This window comes from Gadus morhua, chromosome 3, assembly GCF_902167405.1.
Source record: "Gadus morhua chromosome 3, gadMor3.0, whole genome shotgun sequence".
Lineage (NCBI taxonomy): Eukaryota > Metazoa > Chordata > Actinopteri > Gadiformes > Gadidae > Gadus > Gadus morhua.
Genome location: NC_044050.1, coordinates 8,420,684 through 8,441,555, shown reverse-complemented (window position 1 = coordinate 8,441,555; position 20,872 = coordinate 8,420,684). Strand labels below are relative to the sequence as shown.

Genomic DNA, 20,872 nt, shown 5'->3' with positions numbered 1-20,872 from the left:
ATTGACCACCTTGTATGCTAGGACCATCATCTTGAATATGATGCAAGCTACTACAGGGAGCCAATTAGGGATGGGGATCGTTAATATTTATTGATATCGATACCTTTATCGATACTCCTTATCGATCCGAGTCTTTATCGATACCACTATCGATACTTTTAAATTATTTGGTGGAGAGACGACGCGACAATATGTTTTTAACGGAACTGGAATTGCTTTTATTGCTTAACAAGTGAGCATAACAAAAACGTTTCTAGCCTTCAATAAACATGGCTAATGTAATAGGCCACTTAGAAATGACATAAAACTAACAATAGGAAGAATATATCAGCAGCACAGAATAAAAAATAAAATGTCATAATGTATATAAAAGGAACACAAAAGGAAATATAATATCAGCTCATAAATTAAAGGTATGATCATAAAGGTATTTTTTTGCAGAAAAATTAACATGTCTGCCTTGTCAGGCATGATCCTCGAACGCTCCTGGCTGATGGTGTCCCCAGTAGTGAAAAACACCCTCTGAAGGGGTGGAAGATGCTTGAACAATAAGGTAGCCGTAAGAGAGTTCCGCTAGCAGGGGCAGGGTGTCTCTCTTTGTCCACCACCTACTACAGAGAACTGGGTCCTCTGCCATAGAAATCATAGGCAGGCTTCTGTAGAGCTGGATTTCATCACATACTCTGCTGAATGCTGCTGTTGGAATTATTCATACGGATGGTCCGTCGCTCTTGTTCCTCCTCGGCAAAAAGCTCCTCTAAGGCACTCTTGGCCTTGGGTTGTGATGGTGGACTGACTTCAACCTGGGGATTCTCATACATAGCCTCCTCGGTTGTGTCGCTGTCCTCATGGGACTCAGGGATTGGGACATCTGCTTCTATTGCATTTATTGCTACAGCTGCCTCCTGCAAATGTTCCCAGGTGCTGTACCTGACACTTTTGGCTTTAAACCTTGGGTCCATTGCCGTCACCTCTCCGAGGAACTGTTGGATTTTTTCCTCCTGGTAACGTCCAGATAGGTCAGTCAAAACCTTCCGTTTAATGTCGGACACAAACGAATAGTCTCCTTCCTGAACTGTGAAGTGGGCCTTCAGTTTCATGAGTATCGGAAGGATCTGTCCACAGGTGGGGGTTTTCTCACTAGATACTAGATAGAAGTGTACAGGACCTTCATGACCTTTATGAACTCCTCTGCTTTGGTAAAGTCCTCATCTGTGATCCTATCCAGTCGGTCCCTCTCCATGGGCTTTCTTATACGTGGATCCAACACTGCAGCTTGGAGAGCCGGATACTGCTCAAGGAACCTCTCAACCTTCAGAAAAAGGGAGTTCCACCTGGTTTTCACATCCAGTATCATGGTGTGCTGAGGAAGTTTGAGGAGGAGCTGCTTTTCTTTTAGCACTATCTTCGCCATTGAAGAACGTTTCATCCACACGATGAGTTTTTCTGCCCACCGGGTCACCGTAGCAATGCTGTAAACTTATTGTGCAGCCGAGTTAAGGGTGTGGACAAAGCAACCCAGTTTGAGGATGTCCAGCTTCTTTGCAGCAACATCCATGTTGGACGTGTTGTCTACAGTCATGACAACCACCTTGTGAGTAATGCCGAACTCTTCCAACACCTCCCCAATCTCCACTGCCACTGTTTCCCCGGTCTGCGCTCTGTAGACAGCTTTGGTCCGGAGGACTTTTTGGTGAAGCTTGCCTTGGCTGCTGTAATGGGCAGTTACAGTAATGTAGTGGTCTTGCGCTAAGCTAGTCCACCCATCACTTGTAATGGCTACCTTGCTAACATTTGCCAGCTCTGTAATGACATTCTGCTTCCCCACCTCATACCATGCAGGGATGAGGGTGTTTGATAGAACTGTCCTGCAAGGAGGGGTGTAACGTGGATTGAGGGCCTTTGTAATTTCCCTAAACCACAGTGATTCAACTGTTGCAAAAGGGTGCAAGCCTTTCACCACAAATTTTGTGACAGCCCTGTGACACTGCTCCACTTGATTAGAAGGCATCTTCCTGGCAGCCAGGGTGAAGGGAGTTTGGAGTAGGCCCATGGGGGCTGGAGTTGAGGTGAGCTTCAGCTGACCACCAGCTTAATGAATGGGAAACGGAAATAGTAGATATATTTTCACTTATAATTAAAAACAAATCATTACAAGGTCCTCCAAATGTTCTTCTCAGACAGAAAGGAAGTGGGAAAAAATGCATTTGAAGAAATGTCCTATATTTTGAAGAAATTTCTTTTTTTGGTTTAAAAAATATAATTGTTCACAATTGTTGGTTAATGTATTGTCTACTGTCACTTTTCATCATGTTTTTAGTGATTAGTAAAATATTTAGGGGAAAAAAAAAAGTATTTTAAAATAAATGTCATTTTTAATAAAGTTAAATCAGTTTAATTATATATTCTAAAATGATTAGAGCAGTATACAATAGGGGTGAAACGGATCAGTGTGTCCACGGTTCGGTTCAGATAACCGTTTTGGGCCTCGGTTTCGGATACGGTTCGGATTAGGATCATGTCCGTGATAGTAAAAAGGCAGACTTTTTTTTGACGGAGAGTTTGGGGGAGAAACACAAAAATGAATGAGACCCACAGGCTATTTGCAATGTGTTAATTGACTGCAATCAGACAACTTGCAAGGCTTTTTTGTGCAATAAATGTTCCCCTAAATGCATTTGAAAACATGGTGCACTGAGTGTAACATTTAAGGGATAACGGCCGACGAGGCTTAGAACTCTGGCGACGAGCGCAGCATGAAGCCAGAGTTGCCTCTACCTGTCCATTATTTCCATCGAACCGGTCGACCTCGAAGGCCGTTATCCCGCTTATCACCCGTTTGTATTTATCTCCCGTATATTTAGAATATAATTGTATCAATTACTTTCTTTAAATTTAGGAATCGTGCGCTTGAACTTCAGATAACAACCTATTACAGCTACCTCATTGGCTCGGGCAGCACTGGAGAGAATGCATTCCGCTGGGTCCTTAACACCCTTTTGTATCGGACGTAGGCTACAGTAGGCAAAATACGCTACATAAGGCAATGCCTTCATTAAACCGAAATCCGCGGATCTCCAGAATGCTCCGAACTGTGGTAAACGAACCGAACGGATTCGGATACAATTCGAATCCGCTGCAGGCCTAGTATACAACTGTATTACTCATGTTTCTCATCCAAAACTCAATTTCCCTTTTCTTTACGTTACACTTGAACGCATAACCCAGTAGTCGTTTTACTGAGCCAACCTGAACGCATCATCACGCAGCACTTCTGAAACTTAATTTACTTTTCAAACTAACTAGCTTGTATGCTGCTGATTACGACACGGATTTCACTATTGGATTACTATCTTTAACTGACGGGACAAGCTACAAAGTCTGTGTGTGCGCTTACCGCTAGTACTGTGGACGCCCGGTTGTCGTGCGGCGGCAGGAGGAGGAGTCGGAGTCTTTTCAACCCCGAGACAGTCGAATGTAGTGCATTTGGCCTTTATTTGATGCATGATGCTTATGTGCTTGGCCATTGAGGTTGTGTTCCCCCCTTTACAAGATATGATTTTGCAACATAAGTTGCATTTCGCTTCCGCTTTATCTTTGAGCTTGGTAAAGTGAAACCAAACTGTAGACCTTTTCGCCCGTTCAGCCATGCTCGTGAGTCATGACGTAAGCGAGGTTAACTGCCAGACTTCACTAGTTTTACTTTTAATACCTGTTGTTTCTTTACAATTTCATTCAAAAACATTGGTGGACACGCTGCAGTGATTGGATTGATTATATTTAAATGCCGTGACGCAAGTCATGCGACTCCAGGGACAATAACGTTACAGGACACTACGGCCCTACGGGAGGAAGAGAACAACGAGACTCGATAGTGATATCGATAAGCCCGAACGTTATTGATTTTCGGGTTTTGAAAAAAGTGGAACCGGGTCCTTGATAGAACCGGGTTTCAATCCCCATCCCTAGAGCCATTGGAGGTCATGGAATTGGCTCCCTGTAGTAGCTTGCATCATATTCAAGATGATGGTCCTAGCATACAAGGTGGTCAATGGAACTGATAATCATAATTTAGAGATCATATTCCCCGCCGCTCACGTGCGGGAATAATTAAGACTTGAGGAGAAATTAAACAGTGGGCTAGAGACGCGGTGTCCGTCCAACTTCCAATAAGTCACCTCATCTGATCATCTTTTTGTGTGAAGTCAAACCAGCACCCAATCCACACTGACCCCAATTTTTTTTTAAACCTACTAGCGACAAGATTGATAGGTTAACGTTGATACGCTCAACCATCGGTCAAACGGTCATCCGTTAACATCCCTGGATTGGACTCGCATCGTCCGAAATGGTTCACTTTTGCGATCGCCAAGTTTGTGATCTGCAGTCTGTGATCTGCTCTTGCCCAAGCTGGCGCGTCTGATGTGATCGCGCTCGGCAGCAGCCGAGTTTAGCCGTGCAACAACCAGGCGGTTTCTTCTTTATGGTTGAATCACTGCCAAACTGCTGACATGACTGTTCAACAGGTAGCTCTCATGGGCATGTGCCTAATTGGTGGCTATTGTTGTTATCGCATGAAACGCTGCGCAGATCGGATCATATGTATTCCTCCCCTCCGACATCCCATCCAGCGTAATGGGCCAATATCGGACCGATGCCGTGGATCGGATCGGGACATCCCTAATATTAATTAATATAACTTTTTGTCCCGATCACTTTGTAAATGATGAGATGTACTGTAGATGTACTACTTTTGTCTTAATAGTGCCTATGTCGTGTAGATGCGGTGCTTTGCTGCTATCTGCAAGGAAACGCGGCACATCGCTGAGATGGTGGCGCGTCAGAAGTCGTCCAAGAAGCCTGGCCGCAGCCAGCTGGTCAACTGTACGATGAGGTTCAAGCCCTCCAACCCCTACATGCTCAACGGTGCGTTCCACAATGTACTACCTGGGAATAATCTAATGATGCTTTACATTTCAGATGATTTCTGCTGTCTGTATGTCAACCTTTTTGTCTGTTTATACATACAACTATAGTGCAGTAACAGACTGTTGCTACACTATAACTGTATGTAATTTTGTCGTGGCAGGCTTTATGTCCAAGACAAATCTCTCTTGGGACAAATTAAGTAATCATGAACTTCTTTCGCTTGCTCTTGTGTAGTGAAGCCAAGGTCAATTCTGCGGCAGCCCTCACTGGGGGGCTCGTCAGGCTGGCTGGCGGCCCGTCCCCGGCCCTACTCTGGCAGTGGACGATTAAGCGCGTCAGGAGACTACAGGTACCACAGCAACTCCTCCTCGCCATGCCCCGTGTCCGAGGCTCCACCTCAACAAGCTTCACTCAGGACGTATGGGTCCTGCAGTAGCACTTAAGCTGCGTTCACACCAAAAGACACATTTGTTGCCCGTTCGCGTTGTCGCACGATGAATCATCAACTGTTTTTGTCGGGGAATTTGTCACGCCACATCTTTTGCCCGCCAACGGTGCTTCATGCCACTTCATTCTCAATCATGGCCGAGATATATGGAAGCATATATGTAGCAAAATTCAAATGGCAATGCAATTTACCTGTTGTGGAAGAGGGAGAGATGTCGGGATCCCGACGTAGCCTATTCATAATATTGTAATAACCACGGAAGATGCAGTGAATGAAGTATTGATTAGACAGCGAGTTATTAGATACCTAATAAACCGTTGGAACACACAAGACCGGTAACCATAGCAACGCCGGTAAACAAACCCCGCAAAGCCCAATCCCTACGAGAGCCCGCCGCGCTATGGCCATCCGGAGGTGCACAGACTTTTGGCCGTGATATTAGATATACAATTATATTATATTATATACTATTAACATTAAAATTAGAACAATTAATGGGACAAAGAAATCAAGGGATATTTAGCATAGAAAAAAGATTTGCGATTAATCGTGAGTTAACTATGACAATAATGCGATTAATCACGATTAAATATTTTAATCGGTTGACAGCCCTAAAATATATATAGAGCCCTGAGAGTCGCAAACGGCAACAATCTCTTTCTCCTCCATTCTGCGGTTCACCTCGGACTGCACTGCAGGGAACAGTTAGCCGGTTGAACGCTGATTGGCTGTTACGTTACGCATGTCACTGAGTGGCCACGCTATTGAACGCTGATTGGCTGTCATCACGCGAATGTCGCGGCAAAGTTGAAATATTTCAACTCGAGCGAATTTGTCGCGCTGCAAATCCTCGCAAACGCGCTCACCTGTGCAGGGCGAAAGTGTCGCACGACAAATCAAATCTTGTAGCAGGTTTTCTCTGGCGAAAAATTTGCCAGATTCGCATCTCTACATTAACTTTGCATGGAATCGTGTCGCCCCTTCGCGTTTGGTGCGAACGCACCTTTAGAATGGAGCTTAAAGTGCTACTGAATCCACAACGCCTTGAACTTCGACATAGTAAGCTATATAACGGCTTAATGCAGATAACAGTGTGGTTAAATACAGGGATGTTTTTTTGTGTCTCCGCCGGCCAGATTGTGTACGTTAAATTGCTCCAAACTCGGGTCTGGTTCTTTTTGTGCCTGCAAGAGGGTACGCTAATGCCGCTTTTCCACCGCACATGTAGCTCGACTCGACACGACTCGACACGGTAGCAGCACGGGTCGTTTTCCACCGCAAATAGTACCTCCTGGACGTGGGCGGGGTCGGCTGCGCGAAAGGGCTGTGACGTATTTTTGTACGCGACGCAAACAACACCTACGCAACCCACACATGGACAGAACCCACATAACAACAATGGAGGACATCGATAACATTACTATTATTAGCTGGCATGTTGAAGAAGTTGAAGAAGTGGAATATGTTGGCCGCGGCGCTGCTATGGCTGTTACCAGCATGGTTGCCATGTCGCTCTCGTGACTTCGTCACACTCTCTGGCCAATCAGTGGCCGGCCGTCTGCCGACGCCACCTTTTAGCATCGGCTCAGCCGCTTGGAACCTAGAGCGAGGCGATACTAGAAAAAGCAGCCACTTCAGGTACCAGATACCATGTTTTCGCGGTGAAAACGCAAAAAATGCGAGCTGAGTCGAGTCGTGTCGAGCTGGTACCATGCAGTGGAAAAGCGGCATAAGTGGTCAAAGGTCATACCAGCCCATTAGCAAACCAGAGTCGCTGTCAGTCTTCCCTTTACTAAAACCTTCTTGAGTAAAATAATGTGGCAGAATAGAGAACATTTAGAACATTTAGCGTAACGAATGCAAACATCGGCCATACAGGTTTGATTTACTTTGTTTTGTGGACCAAAACTTGGGTTTTTGAGACATTTTGTGAAGTAATTATACGGCGATTCACTGTCATGTTGTCCACAAACTTCATACTCACTGGGAAAGAAGGGACATATGTCACAAGTAGGGCCCGACCGATATAGATTTTTGAGTGCCGATGCCGATTATTTTCAGAGAAAATTACGATTACGATTTAATCGGCCGATTAAAAACAAAACAAAAAAAAGCCTATAAAACATAGTTTTTGATACCTTAAATATACTTTAAATACTTTTGATGAATATGTGAATTGAATGCAGAACCTTTGAGTGTTTTAGAATACATTTACAGTAAAAAATGAGTGTAATGTAAAATGTAAATAATTAACTAACTCCCAATGTGCTGCGCTCGTGAGCAGTGACTAACACGTGCGTGCTGAGTAGTATGGTCTCACCGTTAGAGTCTACAGTATAACAAATTAACATGACCTGGGGCCTAAAGAAAAACAGGCACAACATGCTCAAACAACGCGTCTTGTGTACATTGGTGATGTGAGCGCGCAGCTGCCTGAGCGAGTGTGCTTTCATGTTGTACGGTAAAATTCAATCTCCTCTTTTTTACTCCAGCTAAAGTTGTTAGTTAGCAAGGCGAGTAGGAGCGCAATCTGCAGGATACTAAGCGCAATAAAAAAATAAAATAAAAATCGGTTGAAAAAAAAAAATCGGTTGTAATCGGCGTCTTTTTGGCAGATGTTGATTATTTTCAAAAAGGCTATAATCGGCCGATTAAATCGGAAGGCCGATGAATTGGTCGGGCCCTAGTCACAAGAACATCATGAAAAGGGTGAGTTTGGTTTCTTATCATTAGGGCATCAATCAAGTTAAATAAGTTCATCTTGTATCATTTCATCCATGGTTCTTTAAGGAACTATACCATCCACTGTGAAACGTCATTCGCCCATGTCCCTTTTGCCCTGAGTCTAAGTCACAGTCTTGTGGTCAGACAACAGGACCAGGGGTCCAGCTCAGCTGTCCCCATCCAACACAGAGGAGCTTCTCTTCAGCCAGCCGACAGACCCCCGCCTCAGCCAGCCTACAGACCCCCGCCTCAGCCAGCCTACAGACCCCCGCCTCAGCCAGCCTACAGACCCCCGCCTCAGCCAGCCTACAGACCCCCGCCTCAGCCAGCCTTCAGACCCCCGCCTCAGCCAGCCTACAGACCCCCGCCTCAGCCAGCCTACAGACCCCCGCCTCAGCCAGCCTACAGACCCCCGCCTCAGACATTCCACAGACCACCACATCAGACATCCTACAGACCCCCGGCCCAGGCTGCCGACCAGCCTTCCTCCTGTCCATCATCCCAGGCCGACAGGTACAGAAAGTAGAAGGGCTTTAGTCAACCAATTTCGGTCGACCGAAATTCAACCAACCCACCGACCGATCGATTGGTTGATTGGGAAAAAAAAAAAAACGTCAGGTTATCGCTAGATTAACTTAATAACCAAATTGCACAAACAATTTATAGCTAGATTAACTTAATAACTAAATTGCGCAAACAACTTATTTGACATGTTGTAAATTAGGGCTGTGCTGTTCGATATGACGATATATATCGGGGGATGAGAATTTACGTCAGTATTTCACGTCAAGATTACCCTGCTTTACGTTCACTGCACTTTGAATTGTTTCCTATTCTTAAAAGGGTGGCACAGTATACCGATACTAGAAAGGTATCGCAATACCCTGCCTTTAAAAATGGTACTCTACCCCATTTATTTTTAGAACCGGTACTTTACGAGTGACCATGGGTGACACCGGAAATGGGTAATTTTATGCGTCAGCACTGCTAAATGTGTCTACGTCTAAATGTGTTTATTATTGCCAATTGTTTCTGACATCCTATATGTGTCTGCACTGCAGGAAAGAAGTGCCGCTGGACAACCACCAAAAGACTGCAGGTATGTTTCAGCCGGACTCTAGGTCCTCTTTTAGGTCACATGAAGTTTAGGATGGGAAAATAAAATACAAATACATGCAGGTATTTGAATGAGTAAATGCGGTTATGGGCGTTCTATTCCTAGCAGCAATCTCTGTACCATCTTGGTTCCAAACGCTAGTTGGGTAGTGCAGCCGAGTGCGTCCGCTAGCCGAATGTGGTCCAATGGTTTGAGTTGATGTTTGCACAGGGTATTTTTTCTTTTTTCTTTATTGACTGTTTTTCACCGTAACATGCCAGTTGTATAACATTATATCAACATCGTCAAATAGTAGATGGCAAGAAAAAAACCAAAATAACTGCCTTGGGAAGTACCTTCTCATTCTTGTATCATGAGGTTGTAATTATCTATTAGTTACTGTTCCATTCCAATGTCTTCATTTTGAGTCCTGTAAAGTGTCCACTTTTCCCATTTACAGTCGAATCGTGCTTGTTGAAGTCTCAGTGTCTGTGTCAGTTTCTCCATTACAGCTATCTCTTCAACAATAGTAACCACTGATTTTTTTTTTGGTGTTTTTTCTCTACACCAATGTCTGGTGATAGCTTTCTTGCTCGCTACTAGCGGTATTTTGATTAAATATACATCACTCGCAATAGGGCTGGGCGATTAATCGAATTTTGATCGTGATTTCGATTTTAGCATCAAACGATCACAAAATTAACATAATCTATCTATATATTTTTTCATTTAATGTTTTATAGAAAGGGCAGAACAGCTGGATACATATCTGTATATTATTTTAGATTGGAACATTTTCTTTTTGACCATTTTGTGTATTTCTTTAAATGGGTAGTTCGTAATTTTGGACATAAGGCCTGATTCCCAAGTTAGCCTTGGTGTTTATCATTGGAGACAGTTTTCAACATTTCATTCAGTCTTTCTAGTTGCAGAGTTCGCTCGTGCTAGGCTAGCGCGCGGCAACGGGCAATGCTAGCCTGCTAATAAAACAGTCTTACTCACTCCACAGTACACCTGAGGTAATTCAATTATAACGCCAGACTATAGATGTAAATGTCTGTGTTGATAGAATAATGTTAGAAATAAAACTAACCTTGCATCGCATGAATCATCGCATCTTGAGGGACTACTTTTCTGCTGAGACACAGCAATTCCCTCAAAATGCAATGCAAGGTTTGTTTTATTTCTAACATTATTCTATCAACATAGACATTTACATCGACCGTCAGGCGTTATAGTTGATTTGCCTCGGGTGTAGTGTGGAGTGGGTAAGACTGTTGATAGCAGGCTAGTATTGCCCGTTGCCGTGCGCTAGCCTAACATGAGCAAACTGCAACTAGAAGGACTGAATGAAATGTGTTAAACTGTCTGCAATGATAAAGAACACCAAGGCTAACTTGGGAATCAGTAGGGATGGGAATTGATAAGAATTTCACGATTCAGATTCTGCTTATCGATTCTCATTGGGTGACAAAATAAGTACAAATGTGTTTGTTCGTATTAAATCTCTCTAATATCTGATCAGAAGTGCGTCTAGTATTAGGAAATTGTACATTTTCAAATCAATTGGTCTAGAAAAAAAAATATATGTTTGGCTTTTTATGCCCAAATGCCATCATTATGTGCCATAAAACTAAAAACACAGACTGAAAACAGTCAAGTAGGAGCTTGTGCCTTTTGGAATACTAACAGTGCTCATTTGCATTCAACTTGTAACAAAATTCAACTGACATAAACAAAATAAAGTATTGATTAGACAGAGATTTATTAGATGGGCCTACCTAATAAACCGTTGGAACACACAAGACCGGAAACCATAGCAACGCCGGTAAACAAACCCAGAGAAGCCCAATCCCTATGAGAGCTCCCCACGCTACAGCCATCCGGAGGCGCACAGAGCTGTTGGCAGTGATATTATATATACAATTATATTATATTATATACTATTATATATATATATATATATATATTAGAGCTGTCAGTTAAACGCGTTATTAACGGCGTTAACGCAAACCAAATTTAACGGCGTTAAATTTTTTATCGCGCGATTAACGCAATTATTTTATTAAAAAAAAAAAAAAAAATTTTTTTTTTTCTTTGGCTCAAAACAAAGAAGCAGTAGCCTGACTGCTATGTTCAAATGACATTTGTTCACAGCAGTCGTTTAATTGCACTATAGGCTTTTTTTTTTGTATCGTCCTGTTTTGATCAGTGTATATGCCAATGTTGTTATCAATAAAAAATCATTTGCACAAGGCAAGCCGATGCACTTCACCATGTTGATGAGAGAATTAAAATGAGAAGAATTATGGGACAAAAAAATCAAGGGATATTTAGCATAGAAAAAGAATTTGCGATTAATCGCGATTAATTAGAGTTAACTATGACATTAATGCGATTAATCACGATTAAATATTTTAATCGCTTGACAGCTCTAGTGTGTGTGTGTGTGTGTGTGTGTGTGTGTGTGTGTGTGTGTGTGTGTGTGTGTGTGTGTGTGTGTGTGTGTGTGTGTGTGTGTGTGTGTGTGTGTGTGTGTAGAGCGCTCCGGGAGTCTGAAGTTCACCCCGGACTGCACTGAGTCTGATTGGTTGTTACGTTACACATGTCACGCTGTTGAACGCTGATTGGCCGTCATCATGCGAATTTGTCGCAGCACAAATCCTCGTGAATGCTCTCGCCTGTGCACGGTGAAAGTGTGGTGCGACAAATCAAAACTTGTCGCCGGTTTTCTCTCGCGAAAAATTCGCCCGATACGCGTCTCTACGTTCACTTTGTATGGGATCTTGTCGCCCCGTCGCGTTTGGTGTGAACGCACAATGCGCTTCTTCCTCGGCGGCGCCATGTTTGCTGCGTTCTGAACCAAAACAAAGCAGTATGTGTGTGACGTCATGACGCATTTGCCACGACCGGAACCGATGAGCGGAATCATTAAGCAGGCTGGCTAATGATTCCAAGGAATCGGTTGACTCGGCACCGGTTCTGAACAAGAACCGGTTCTCGATTCCCATCCCTAGGAATCAGGCCCTATGCCCTATGTTAAGGCAAAATGTCAAAGTTCTCAGTTAAAGTATTTTTTGGGAGAGACATGCTGAATAAATACAACATGTTTTCAAATGATTTTGAAAACATTCATGATTTTGCCCATAATCGAGCAGCCCTAACTCGCAATAATATCCTCTTTTTGAAATTCACATAGAGCCCCAAACTACTTTTGGGGACCTCATATCCTAGTATTTGCTTTAATACCTCAAACCATTTTCCAAAATAGTCATTTTCTGACAATTCCAAATAACATGTGAATGGTCAACATTAGGGGTGTGATGATACACTCGGCTCACGAGACGAGACACGATATTGGGTTCATGAGAACGAGACGAGACGAGATTTTAAGAAAACTACAATGACAAAATATATGACTGGACCAACAGACTTTTATTTAACCGAGTTGCAAATGCATTTTGAAATACTTTATAACTCTTTACATGCATGAAATTGAAACTAAAATTTATAAAAGTTAAAGTAAAATAAATTAAATTAAATAATTATTTTTTTCCAAGTGCAAACAATATTATGTGCAAAACCAAATCAAAGTACCAAAAATGCTGCCAAAGAAATGATTTAAAAGTGGCGGGGGTATTTTCCGACGTCATTCTGGCTGTCTTTAGCTGTGTTCGAAATCGTTCCCTATACACTCACTCACTATTCCCTATATAGTGTTCATGATATCGTGCACTATTTAGGGAACAAACAAACGAGAATTCGGACACTACGCTGAACATTTCTAAACGTCATTTGCGTCAGTAAATGCGCCGGGTATTTGTGTGACGTAGACAGATGCGCCCACATCATGTAAACAAACCGGGCACAATATTCTATGTTAAATCCCAAATAAATTGTTGACATTTCTAAACGAAAGCCGGAGACTCCATCATTAAACGTATTCGTTTTCAAGCTTATTCAGCTTCTTCTTCTCCTCCGGAAAAACATGACCGCATTGCATTGTGGTATACGGGAGTAACATGTAGGGAACATCTTATGTACACTGAAATTGTGGGTATTTTAAGTGCACTATATAGTGCATGAAATTAACCACTGAGAATTCGAACACCACTACAAAATGGCGAGCACCCTATGCACTATATCCGTGATAGGGAACGATTTCAAACACAGCTTATCGCTGCTTCCCCTGCTTCCCCTCCTTCTCCTCCTCTTCTAATTTTCCTTCTTCTTTAGGTTCTGGCAGTCTAGACGTAGAAAAGGCGCATTACTGCCCCCACAGGGCAGAAATAGAAGTTTGGATAACTCACAAATCTCGCGAGACAGATTTTTAATGCGACGGGTAATATCGTCGAGTTTAACCTCGCGAGATCTCGTGGCACCCCTAGTCAACATCATAAGACCCACATTACCGCCAACATTTCTGACGTTTGTGAAGCGGCTTACTTTTCACTTTTGGTGTTATAAAGAAACAAATCAGATTCTTCCATGAGAATTCCCTCCAAGTTTGTGAATTGGTGGATGAGTGATGTGCCCTCCACATATCATGCCAATTATTTTTTCCATTTCAGCGTGATATATTAAGTTGAATGTTTTTCGTTAGTATTCAAACCTTTATACATTGCTGAAATTATTGTCATGTTACTTTACAGAACGACGGCCTCAGGAGCCAGTTTCCTCACAGGTAAACAACTTAAATCTATCAATGTCTTGGAAGTCGGTCATCCATCTTCCGTTGAAAGGGATTACATCCGGCTACCAAGAAGGCAACCGTCCATTAAGCTGTAAACTGGTGTAATAATCTCACCAACATCTCCTTGTCCCCGTGGTTACAGCCAGAGGTCTACAACCCAGAGTTAGTCCAGAGCAGACTCTCTGATCTGCTGTCAAAGCACTGCAGCGGCCTGTGGCTGTCCAAACTCCCTGGGGTGTACCTGGAGATGTTTGCTCAGGCCATCCCCCCTCAGGCCCTCCAACAGCTGGACACCTGGTCCCACATCTGCATGGTACGTCCCGTCTTTCGTTTCGCATTTGCTCATTCGCAGAATCAAGCAATCGCGCACAAAATACATTTCATAGTGGACCGGCCCACTTCCTGATCTTCCCGATCTCCAGTCCCTGCTGCAGAGCGAATTCAAATCGCCGGCACAACGGGCTGGGGGTCTAACACCGTAATATATATAAACTATAACCGCATTTCACATTAATCGCAAATATCCCACTGCTTCGGGTTTTCCTTGAGGCTCGTTGAGAGGAGGCGCGGGCGAGTCTGCTGTCAGTGTGTATGCAGTGTATCAGTGTAATGCGGGTTTATCCATTGTGGTAGCGCACCATTGGCACGTATGCACGCTTGTCCCTGTGTGCGTGTGAACGAGAATGGCAGGGAGAAAGAGTGCTCTGCGGAGATTAATGAACGGAACAATATTTATATTTCAAAATCACTTAAAGGTTGGGTATGGAATTCGCTTTTTTGGCCATTTTTGCAAAATTACTTGAAATCCATATCATAACCCACTTACAGCCACTGAGTTAGAAGTACTGACATGAAAATTAAACAAGTCAATCATCTGTGGAACGGGCAGGGCTCGAAAAACTCCAGCCAATGATTTCCAGAGGCACCGAGTTGCATTGGACAGTAAGTACGTCAATCAAACGGTCGTACTGCAGTCCCCCTCCCCCGACCCCTTCGTGCACGTACTCAAACCTCGTGACCCAGAGCAAGCTTCTGTTTGTTGTTATCCTGCGGTAGCTACTGGAGCTAGCTAACTAGCAAATGACTCGCTCTCGCGCATCTGTTCGCTCGTGCATGATTGCGCGTCCATGTACTTGGAATGGGTGGAGTCCGAGTCAGCGTTGAAGGAGAGGGGGTAGGACCATTTGAGTTGTGTATTTTCAAAATCTGCTGGCATTTCGCAAATCCCATACCCAACCTTTAAAAAACAACCAAAAAACAATCAAGTTTTGGCGCTCTGTGTTCCTTCTGTGGCGCTGCGCCACACATTGGTCTATGTATGGGAAACACTGAAGTCTTTGTCACTTTCTCTCACTTGACTTTTTGGTGTTTTGCCTTGGCGGAATATGAAATAATTTGGAAAACCACCAAATAATTTCAATGTAGGAAAAGCCCTGATATGAAGGGCTATTTAAGTCTGCTTGCACTGTGTTAAGTGGCCTTGAACTATTTTATTTATAAAATAACTAGTGCTGTCATGCGATTAAAATATTTAATCCCATTAATGTCATAGTTAACTCGCGATGAATTTCTATTCTAAATATCCCTTGATTTCATGCTGCTAGCCTTTTAGTGAGATCAGAGAGTGTTCAGAAGGACGGTAATAAAATATATTTGGTAAGATGGATATAAGAAGAGAGACCCGCAGTGAATTCAACCCGATCTACTTGACATCGGGTAGGTGCATGACAGTGGTAGGCCTACCGTAAAACTTCAACAGCCCAGGCTTTTATTTGTTTCAATCACTGAACTTTCGAACAAAACTCTTGCTCAGCAAAGATGGGAAATACTATAACATTTCTTATTTAAACCAGTAAATAACAAACACGGTTGCGGAGTGGTAGGCGGGAGAATTCCCGTTGATAATTCCTAGCTAAAATAATAGTCCACAGTCAACTCGTGTATCAGCCATTTAATTCCGCTCTCAACAGCATCAACATATCACGTCGCCACACCGGCGGTCAACTCCCACGGCACGCAGAAAAAAGTACTTGCTGGCTGCGCGCTCACGAGTAACACTCTAAAAGCAATACAACTAAAAGAATAGAGGCGCCAACAAATTAAACTTAACAATCTCCTCTTTTTTAAATAAAAATAAAAAACTGCTAATAAAAATGTCTGACTTTTGACTAATAATATTCAGTGAGAAATAACCCTTTAAAGCAAAAACAGTAACGAACAGTAACAGTTTTTAAACATTAACAGTCTCTTTTAAAATAACAGCAACAACCAGAAATGATTTCAACAGTCATTTGTTTTGTTTTAGTCATTAACAGTCACTCCTCAAGCTTCCACTTCCCATCCTTCAGGGCTTATAGAAGGAGCAGGGAAGAAGCTCCTTTTTTTGGTCGGTCTGCCAGCTGTTCATTTGTAGCTGACCGAAGAACATGTTGGATCCTTTTGGTTTGGATTAGTTCTTTAATGCCACTTATTTCTAGTCTCAGTCTTTTCTCTGTCACAGACTTGGTGGACTTGATGGCATCCACAAGAGAGTAGTTGTCTGTGACGCATATCACCGGCAAGATGCCCTTTGTGACATTTCCTGTGGTGAGTTCAGAGTAGAGGGATGACAGAAATATGGCATGGTCAATCCCATCAGCAAGAGCAAGTGTTTCTCCTGCCAGTGTACTCGGAACCACTCTCCTGATCCTCTTATATTGCCAGCAGACAGGTGAGAATATCCCTTCCTTGCCCATCAGTACATTGAGATGCCCCCCTTGTGTTCCACCGTCAGGTAGGTTTCCCATAGAAGCAACAAGTTTCAAAGACTCATCATCTCCTAAGTGTCCTTGTGACTTTGGTTTCTTTACAACTTTATTTGCTTCATGCATTGTTTGCACAGTACCATGTTTTAGGGTGGATGCAAGAATGCACGTATCAAACATGATTTCTGGCCTGCTTTGTCTAGCCACCCATAGCAGCTGACCTATCTTTGACCTCAACTTGTCAGTCTCAGTCTGTGAGGAGAATCACGCTCCAAAGCTCTAGATGAGTTCATGAGAACAGGCTGCAGATTCTTTATTTATACGTCTTGTTGCATCTCCACTCCTCCTTCAACAGTGGCAAAGTCCATCCCTACATAAAGAAAGCGATCATGCTCCTCGCGTCCCACTAGAAAAGCAGTTTTGATGTGAGGAATGACTGTAGTGGCAAACATGTGAGAGCCCCCCCAGATGAAGTCATCACGTGACAAGCAAGGATACCATTTACACTACCTTGTTCGTCAAGCCAGTAGAAAACAGCAGGATCCACTTGTGACATTGTGGCCCCAGTTTTCAGCATTGTTGCTTTAACTTGGTTTTACCAGTAAAGCGATGCATCTGCGAGCCCATAGACACATTTGTTTAGCTTCCACACCTTTCCTTTACTTTCGACTTCAGGAGGAGGACAAATGTGAATGTCCCGAGACAGCTCCGCCCCCTGAAGAAAAGCTGACTTGATGTCCATGGAGTGCAGCGTCCACTGTCTCTGACATATAACTAACATGAGTAGCTTGAGTGACTCTGATGAGCACGTAGGAGAGTCTTTTAGAAGATTTGTAGTGTTAAATTCTTCAAAACCCCTAGCTACAAGACGTGCTTTGGGTACTCTACCATCAGGGGTTTCTTTTAGTGTACACACCCACCTGGTGGACACCTTCTTTTGACCAACGTCCTTTACCTCCTCAAACACTCTTTTCCAGTTACTGATTTCATCAAGTTTTGCAATATCAAATGAGACTTCTTCTGTGATTCTGTGATTAACACATCATTTTCATGCACGTCAGAGCATACTTCAACATTGTCCAGAGGCTCAACCTGAAGATCCCCCACCTGAGTAAGTTCAGCTGACCTCATGGTACCTGCAATGTCAACGGGTTCTGAGTATTGTAGATTGAACCAGTTCTTATGTTTCCTGTAGCCTTTCCAGCTCGCCCCATCACTTTAGCTGTATGAGAAACACCTGTGTCTCTGTCCAGATAACTGATTATTTGTCCTGTCTTTAGTGCTATGGAGCCTCCCACTCTAATGTCAAGTGGCTGTTGATCATATTGATGATAGTCAACCACAGGGTCAGCAACAATGTCAATGTCCACATCGCTATCAATAGCAGATGCATCAGTATTTGCACCAGTGTCATTTTCTGCAGGTTGCTGTGGACTTTAAGCACCAGCTACTTCACTGGTATCAGCATTAGCCTTCCTTAGCCTTGAGTGATGAACCCTGACATAGGTCCCACCATGACGTACAAATATCACGACTCCATCTTGTCTGAGCACAACTCCAGGGCTTTTCCATTTAACACAGTCCATCCTCTTGTAATAGACTTTGTCCCCGGTTTCATACTTATCGTTTGAAAGGAGTTGCTTTCTCAGAGCTCTCCTTATTCTCTCTGAGCACTCTGCCTCAGTGAATGCTTTTCTTGCTTTGTGTAATGCTGTTATATGTTGTCCCACACATGCATTGATAGTAGTGCCTTCCAAGGCAGGTGGCTTATCGACTAGGACAGATGGAAGATTTGGATTTCGTCCAAAAAAAAGCTGATATGGACTGAAGCCATGGACATTCTGCATTGTGTTCTTCGCCATGAATTCCCAATCCAGGGCCATTCCACAGTCACATCTGTTGTCGCTTTTAACTTTCAACAGTGTCTCCGTGAGTGTTTGGTTATGGCGCTCCATCAAACCATAACCCAAAGGGCTGTAGCCAGCAGTAGCTACTGAAAAGCCGCTCCGGTGGACCGTGAATGGTAATCCATGAATGAATGAAGTGTTTTACTATCACGCTTGGCTTCTTGGAGGTGACGATGCTACCAGTGCTTAAGCGAGTGAAATGATCGATAATGTGAAGGTACCACCCATTTGGTTCTAGTTCATGTAAATCCACTGCTACAGTCTCGTATCGAGAAGCCATGGGCAGGCCAACAGCAGGCTTAGGTGCTTGAGACATATCTCACATTAGCTCACTATCTCTTCCAGAATAGTAGTGTTCTCTTCATCAACATTTCCAGCATTCATCAGCAGTTTCTTCAGTCTATCAACTGAGGCATGGCCAAACTGCTTGTGAAGTTTCAGTAAAGCTTTGTGCTTTTGTTCCTCAGTCATATTTTCTGTAGTAGCTTACACTATGTCATATGTATCACTTGGGGAGACTTTATCTGATATGTTTATACAGTAATGTCCTGAGGATGTAACCTCTAGAGCGGGGATGCCAGGGTGAAAATGGTCAGGGGGGAAGATTTTTTTTCAAGTGAGAGGGGGGGCCGGACTGACTCAACACATGGATAGGTAGGTTATTTTAAATTATGCTTGAAGGCCTAGACATCAAAAATAAATTGCATTGGCCCCAAAATAGCCTCACAATGAGGCCTACAATTACATAGCCTAAAGCAGGAGACAGCTCCCCTCTAAAAACTTAACATTTTCCTATCCATGCAAGTAGCCTACATTTATAAAGGAGAAATGCAACAAAATAGAGTAGGTGCCAACAAAATACATTTCCTATAAATAACACAAGTGCAAGCTGTTAATTACTTTTATTTTATTTATTGGAGGCTTGCATAGGTGAACTAGGCGATCGCCTAGGGCGGCGAATGCGTTGGGGGGCGGCAAAAGTTGGTGGCAGCCCTAGTTAATTAATTAATTTTAATGAAACAAGGGTGTTTTCTAAACACGTTTCGAAATGGAATGGAGATGAAGGATGAACAGTTATTGCATCGTAACAGACCAGCAGCAGTAACGGAACAACTGACGGATTCCAAAAAAAAAAAAAGATTTATAAAAATTAAATAAATACATATATTCTCCCCTTACCACCCGTGGGCCGGATGTGACATACAGTCGGGCCGTGTCCGGCCCGCAGGCCGTAACCCTGGCATCCCTGCTCTAGAGCTACCTGTTGTTTCAACATTGTTGCTGTATCATTCTACTAGTCTAAAACAGCTCCTGCTCTCTTTAGCGAAGCTTTACTAAGTAGTAATGGGATGTCACATGGTACTACTTCTGTTTCAATGCAGCATTTTGCTTTCCCTACCTTGGCTGACCTTGAATCTTGATCTTTTTAATGGAGTGTACAACTTTACCATCTCCAAACTTCAAAGGCTTGCTGCTCTCCATGTTTATCACTTGCTCTATTTCGCTCTCATCCAGTCCCTGCACATAGTTATCGAGCCACTTTTCACCACAGACTGTTCTTGTTCAAGCTGTGTAAATTACAGCCGAGCCTAGAGCTACAACCATGAATATCTCATCAGATTCCTTTTAAAACAGTGTTATGTTACACTCAAGGTTTTCACTGCACTGATTTTCACTTGCCATCTTTACATGCTCTTTCTTGTGTGGACAATCTTTTACCCAATGGTATGTGCTCTGACAAATACCACACTTAGTCCGTCTTCCGAATTTATCAACCGGGTTAGTGCCTGCAAGTGGTCCTCGAGCTTGGCTACTTTGGGCTCATGACTGGCCTCTTGTGTTGTCTGTGTAGTATACAGCGTCTATAACTCGCGCTAATGGTTCCCGCTTTCCCCTCTGTCTATTTCCGAACGCTCGTTTGAGCGCCGATTTCATGTCAGCGAAAGTATGTGTTCCACATGCAGCTAAAGCCAGTTGCTTGTCTTTGACATCGAGAACGGCTGTGTCCAGTAGTTTAAATGCCAAAACCGCGTCGGGCAGATACATATTAGACTGACGGATCTTGTTGTATATCTGTTCAAAGTCCTCAATATATTCCCCCATCGGGACGTCATCTTTCCGTGGTATCCGACCAAACTCAGAGTATGCTTTATAAGCCTGGTCCTTTTCTTCTCTCATGAAGAATGTCAAGTTACTGAATCAACGTGGTCATTCCATTATCCTTATCCAGATCGTCAGCTGGTATTTCCAGGGCAATATCCCTAGCTCTACCTTTCAGCGATAGAGCTACTGCTAACGCTTGTTTTTTCCCGTCGAAGTCCGTCACCCGTT

General features: G+C 43.2%; 1 protein-coding gene across 1 annotated transcript in view; it reads left to right on the top strand.

The window, feature by feature from the left end:
• Positions 1-20,872, top strand: part of LOC115540273 (tudor domain-containing protein 7B) — a 58,003-nt gene that overhangs the window by 8,520 nt on the left and 28,611 nt on the right. Inside the window, exons 3-8 of the mRNA XM_030351418.1 lie at positions 4,782-4,926; positions 5,164-5,278; positions 8,246-8,614; positions 9,163-9,200; positions 13,850-13,881; positions 14,033-14,203. Of these exons, the coding sequence (XP_030207278.1) occupies positions 4,782-4,926; positions 5,164-5,278; positions 8,246-8,614; positions 9,163-9,200; positions 13,850-13,881; positions 14,033-14,203 (870 nt within the window). The remainder of the gene's footprint in view (positions 1-4,781; positions 4,927-5,163; positions 5,279-8,245; positions 8,615-9,162; positions 9,201-13,849; positions 13,882-14,032; positions 14,204-20,872) is intronic.